The 6710-nt window shown below is 34.2% G+C and overlaps 1 protein-coding gene across 1 annotated transcript in view; it reads left to right on the forward strand.

Annotated features, from left to right (window-relative positions):
* The window catches only part of CHDH (choline dehydrogenase), an 11639-nt gene extending 10971 nt beyond the window's left edge, over nt 1-668 (forward strand). The window contains exon 8 of the mRNA XM_042880380.1: nt 113-668. Within this exon, the coding sequence (XP_042736314.1) occupies nt 113-531 (419 nt within the window). The 3' untranslated portion in view covers nt 532-668. The remainder of the gene's footprint in view (nt 1-112) is intronic.
* Nucleotides 669-6710: the final 6042 nt, after the last annotated feature.

Consider the following 6710-nt stretch of genomic DNA (forward strand, 5'->3'; position numbering starts at 1 on the left):
CTCCTCTCCTCTCCTCTCCTCTCCTCTCCTCTCCTCTCCTCTCCTCTTCTTTTTTCTTTTTTTCTACTATGGTAGAGCGTACTTAGAGCCATCTTATTTTCTCTCCATACAGAAAGAGATATTTGGGAATTCCGCCAGTGTGTCAAGTTGACCAGAGAGATCTTTGCTCAGAAAGCTTTTGAAAAATTTCGTGGACCTGAAATTCAACCAGGAAACAACGTTCAGTCTGACAAAGAAATAGATGCCTTTATAAGACAGAAGTCTGATAGTGCTTATCATCCTTCTTGCACTTGTAAAATGGGCCAGCCTTCAGATAGCACCGCTGTAGTTGATCCCCAAACAAAAGTAATTGGTGTTGAAAATTTGAGAGTAGTAGATGCCTCAATAATGCCCAGTATAGTCAGTGGGAACTTGAATGCCCCTACTATTATGATAGCAGAGAAAGCTGCAGATATAATTAAGGGGCTCCCATCACTTCAGGAGAAAAATGTTCCTGTATATAAGCCCAAGACCTTGGAGAAACAACGATAAACACTGTTGTCATCCTTTCACATTTTTGCCACTTAGTTTTTCATCTGTGTGTTTGTATCTCAATTGGAAGGGCCAACAAAATAAATACCATAGAAAAATACACATCACAGTAAAGCAGCTATTAATTTGGTCCATTTGGTTATACCAGATTAGATATATATATATATATATATATATATATATATATATATATATATATATATATTTAAATCAGTTGGTTCAAGCTGTTTATTTTAGTTAGACAGGAAGAGAACAGTGTGTGTTATTTTGAAAGTCTTTATGATATGTCTTATTATTTAAAGGAAGAATTTTAACTGTTTTGAGATTATTACCCAAGATTACAGCTACTCAGTAATTCCCACATTCTGCAAAGTAAATGCAAGCATTTATGTACTTAGAGGCCAAAGTAGTAGTATCAGAATTCACAGAAGAGACACTTAACATGTCCAGAACTTGTCAGATGTGTTTTTTATGGGAAGAATGCATAATTTACAAATCCTTACTAGAAGTTGGACTTTACCATACTTAGCACTCTGAACTTAGAAAAAAAGACATAAAATACATTTATCAAAAACTTTTTTTTTTTCTTCTAATAAATGCAGAAATAGAACTGATATTTATAAAAGCATATTGGAAAGCTGGATTTTACCCTTGCTTTTTTTTATTATTATTTTTTTCAAGAAACAATAGAATTCAGTTTGCAATTTAAGCTCATTTAGTTGTGCTGCTTTATCTTGTACCATTGTAAGGGATCCACATGCCCAATAATTTCCATAAAGTTACTGATCTTTGCTCAAAGATGAGTGCATGCAAATATACTCAATAGTGTGCCCAACTACCAATCAAAAATAATTAAAAATATTTATAGCTGAGGTAGCTTTAAAATGGAAGTTCACTCAAAATAACTACATTAACTAAGATATCAGTGATATGAGTAGAGATCTTTTTGAATTCAAAGGCAAATGACTTACTCAGTAAACCAATGCTATACTTCAGTTAGGACTTAAATCTTTGTTTACTATCTTCAGATATGTCAAACAAATGCATGATCTTCATGGCTGTTTCTGTGTGCATCTAACTTACTGGTGCTGAACTGAAAAACAAAGGAACAAAAATAATACACCTAAAGAAAAGGAATTCATTAACTGGATCCAAAACCATTTAATTTTATGGATTTGTTAAGTAGTCCAAGCTAACTTCAGACTAAATAATTGTTGAATTATAAAGCAAATGCTTCTGTACCTTCAGATTGCACAGTAGTTCCTGTGAACAGAATATGCCTTTCTTTTTCCCCAGGAAAAGTGGAATTTTACACCATTTGAGCAAACTGAAAAAAAAAACAAATTTCAAAAAAGCTGCTGACTCAGATGTTGGCTAGAGGGACAACTGCAGATGTTTAGGGCAGATTTTTCTACCTAGTGCTGCTGCAAAGTAATGGTTGGAAACCCTGCTGCTAGCTGAGAGAAAGGACTTAATTGATCAGAGTATCTGTATAAAGAGTAAATAAAAAATTTGAAGATGGAAGGGGATAGAAGTGAACATCACTCCCAAAGGAAACAGGTAAACCCTTTCTATGTACGTTATATATTTGCCTGGAATGCGGGGAACAATAAAGTCAGAGGTGATTGACTGGCTGTATTAGTAAGACAATTCACCTGCCACGACTGTGCCTTTAGGGAGAGCATGAATTATGTATAATGTACCACTTTTATAGTAACTAATAGCTTCTATTCAGCAGCTATTCTTCTGAGATCTTCATTTAAAGAAACTCACTGTATCTTAGTGTCATTTAGGATAAGAACTATTAAGGATGTTCAGAATAATACCAGTGATGAGACTCACCGCAGTCCTGTGCACTTGAGAGAGGAAGCAATTTGGAACAATGTGACAGTGAAGTTCCTGCGTTTGCAGATTCACAACATGGGTTTCCAATCTAGACATGCAGCATGGGAATTGTTATTATGCAACTGCAGAGGATTAACTAGTTGCTATATTACATAACTTGAACACACAGAGCTGTCATCTGCCATTATTTCAAGTTCTGAGAGATTAGGAAATGGTGAGGTTAGATAAACATATAGAATTGCATGTGTCTTAAATTCACCTGTCTTGCTGCTTTTAACAATCAAGGTACGCGTTGCTGCATTGTGTAATCAGATAATCAGGCATTTGTTCTGAAGCATCATCTTTTCTCACAGTTCTAAACATACAGCCTTGCAAGTTATTCTCAACATTTGAAGATTTTTTTCACTGCTGCGCAGCTGTAGCTGCCTTATTAATTTAGACCTCACCGCTACAGAACTTCATGTCTCCTTCATGTATTTCTTTGATGTAGTCCTAAGGAAATTCTTCAGGTATTTGAAAATGTTGATTCTCCTGCACTCTGTGTGTCTGCTGGGATTGAATTTCTGTTACAATTGTTCTTACTCCTGGCAGAGTTCAGTCTGCTAAGGGTGCTTAGAACAGATAAAAATGTTCTAATGTGCTCTGTGGAGCACTGGGAGCCTGCAAGTTAAATATCAGCCATCTACACACCTTATGAATATTGCGGATCACAGGCCATTATTTAACAAAATAATACAGTGGTTAAGCAAATATTATTTCCATTTCTATTCAGATATTTTTTCTATAGATAAGCAAATGATAGTACATTATGTATTCAAAAAGAGTTCACTGTCAGAGTTTTTTGATGTAAGAATTGGGAAATTCCTAGACCTGCCAGCCTGGCTTCAACCAGCAATGGTACTGAGTGCCAGCAGCAGCATTTCCATGGGAACAGCTTGCTGTGGGTGCTTTGGAGACAGCTGGATGTCTCTGGCAGGGGGCAATAAGATTAAGAAAGAAAAGTGACCAAACTCCTTTCTTTCTGTACATGAATCTCAGTTCAAATTACTTTAGTATGAGAAGTGCTATTAAAAGCAGCAGAAAATAGCTGTATTTGTAAAACTGCATTTTGTTTCATTTAAGGACACTTTTTGTACACCATTCCGGTGATGTTCTGATGTTTCTCCAGCTTAAAATACTTTAAAATAATTTTCAAGTGTATGATTTCAATTACTCTACAAATAAGTAAGGTGACAGGGAAAGTAAATGGTGGGGTTGTTGTAACAGACATTTTCTGTAACAGAAACATATTAAAGTATTTGTACATCTTATTAAAATGTTACATGACATGGATTGTTGGGAAAAAAATAAAAGCATTTGTGCATCTTGTAACAGTTCAAAAGTTACTGCAGATACAACACAAGCATCTTATTGCAGTGTTCTTTTAGTTTATATTGTTCTGTCATCCAACCTCCAAACAAAGGATAATGTTCAAATATGAACATATTTTATATGTACAATCTTTAAGTGAATATAACTTCTCTTAGTTGTATTTAACTCCTTGCTAATGGACAACCATAATGCTTTCTGTCATTATGTTCACATGTAAGCATATCTGGGAAATCATGATAAATGCATTAATTGTTGAGATCACTTTCATTTCTTTTAATTGAGTGATGACTACAATTCTGTGATTCATTCTAAGGCTGCCAGTTACCATGTAATCATACATATGTGGGCTAACCTTTTTTTCCTTACGCTTCTGTGATAAAATTGAACAGATATTCTATGTATAGTTAAACCATTAATATAGAACATGGCTTGTAGCTGAATTTCCTCCACTGTTCATAAGGACTATTCTCATAAAATAGTATATCTGCCCCAAAGAGTATCCTTCTTATCAGACCATTTGAAACTGAGGACTAACTATACTACTAGCAAGAAAATACAGTGAACTCAGCATATCTTCTTCTGTCTGTTCAGACATATGCTTAATTAAAAAAGTCTTGTTCAGTGCAATCTGCTACATTAGATGTGCTATGAGAAAAATCTGTGCAATTACTTGCGGGGTTTTTGTTTGTTTGTTTGTTTTTGTTTTAAATGTTCCATCTCCAGCTTCCTTAAAGGTGTTTTGCAGAAATGAGGTGGAGCTGTGAAAACTTCTGACTGCTATTTCTCTGAAATAAGATCTGAAGACTTTATTTTGGTATCGGAAACTTTGCTCCTGTAAGTTGAGATGAGTAACAAAATGACTATGGTGGGAAACCCACCCAAGTGACAGACAGGCACAACAGATTTCACTTCGTAAGCAATGTTAAGTCAGATTTGCTTGATTGCTTCCATACATTCACACCTCTGGGAGTATTAATCCCCTAGAGTGGATTACAGCAGGAATACAGCCCTTGTTCACACAAATACTCTAATCACTTTTCTCCTTTCTGGTTAACAGCAATTATTCATAAAGAGCTTGCACACTCTAACACTGTAGATCTGTTATCAAATTCCATGTGTTCCTTCCCATTCTCCAAATGGTACAAACAGAATTTCACTTTTGGAGCTTCCTGGTGAAAAACTGTTAGTAAAAGGAGTCCCAAGTATAATAAAATTATTACACAGTTTTATTTTGAAGAACATTTTGCATTTGTTTTAATACAAAATGATTTAGGTCAAGAAAGAATTTACAAACCTTTAAGTTCTTATCCTGGCATTTGAAATAAGAATGATTCCAGAGGAAGTCTGTATGCTATTCATAGGAAATTGTCATTATGTACAAAATGTTTATTGACATGTTTTAAACATCACATTTGTAAAAATGTGAACTGGATTGCTATCTAGCATATGAATTACAGGTAAAACCTGATAATGCAACTTGTTAGAACAAGTCATTTTTATCCAGTGCTAACAAAATAGACAGTAGCTTTCAGTATTTTTTGATTTTCCTCCAAGGTTGTATTAGCCTCAAAGTCATTTCAGGGTTTTACTGCATTATGAACAATATCTCAGCCCTCTTTTGATTGCATAAAAATAAATCTTTGAAATAATACACATAAAACAGAAAGGTAGAGGCAATGAAGTAGTATACTTTTTATATAATTATTATTATTATTATTATTATTTTTTTGGTTCTGTGAAGAATCATTTAGTCATATTTCTTCTTTTTCTGAGCAAAGTAAGCAATACTTAGTAAAGCATTTTCCTTTACCTATGAAACAGTTTCTGCCCTAGATGCTTTCTATCACAGTAGGGTACATAGGCAATGTACTTTGTCAAGACAAACTGTCCCATGAGTACTACCCTGGCATGAACTTGCCAATTTTTAAATAATTTTAATATTTCAGTAGCATGGGATTAATACAAAAATAAAATTACAACTTACTTTTCAATCAAAATGTTAAAATAATTTCAAATCTTTTACCTTTCCAAGTATAAGACTGCAAATGGTCAACTGTGCATCCCTTACACAGAGAGATTCATTTGACACCATAATGTTAAAAAAAAAAGTCTGTGTTGTCAAGTTCAAACTTGACACTTTATCCCAAAAAGATTTACAATGAGAGGTGGCTCTATTTAAATATTTATGCTATAGATCTATATATTCCAAGTAAAAATACTCATATCTAGAATTCTGTGGAGAGTTACAATAATTAGGGTCCATAAATATTGCTGCAGTTCAATTACGGTACAATAATTACAAAATATAGAACATCTCTTTACAAATACAAATCATTGTATATTACAATTCATTTACAATAATTTCTACTATATAATTTTTAGCAAACTATCTTATCTAATTCTACTTTAACCTGGTTGCAAGTGCATTAGTAAGAATGCAATTATTCCAGTATATTTTGCCCTTAATGTGATAGTCATAAAACAGACTATCTGAATGATATTTTGCTATGTAAACTGATGTTACATATGACAGAATATTCTTTATATAACTTCTTTTTCCAATGATCTCTAACAGGTAGAGCATGACAAACCATGTTTTAGAAGAGCATTAAGAAAAGAAATTGGGAGGCAGGTTTGAAAACAGTATTAGAATAGATATGCAATGGATAGCTGATATGCTCTTGAGTACTGAGGTAATGACATTATTGGTTGTCATCACTCACCTCGTGTTGTGCTGGACTTACACATTTTCACTGACAGAATCCCGCTCTACTATGAAGGACAGCAGCACAAAGTTGAAGGACAGGCAAGATATTACACCTCAGAATCCCACTCTAGCCCTCAAAAAACTGATTGTCAGAACCCACTTCTTTCCAAAATAACCTTATTCCTACAGAGAAACTGAAGATTCTGTGGGAAGAGATGATGTGCTGCAGCTCTGATCACATTTCAGCAACCCGGAG

The sequence above is a fragment of the Lagopus leucura genome, unplaced genomic scaffold (genome assembly GCF_019238085.1).
Source record: "Lagopus leucura isolate 7727_CA_CO unplaced genomic scaffold, USGS_WTPT01 Super-Scaffold_100026, whole genome shotgun sequence".
Taxonomy (NCBI): Eukaryota; Metazoa; Chordata; class Aves; order Galliformes; family Phasianidae; genus Lagopus; species Lagopus leucura.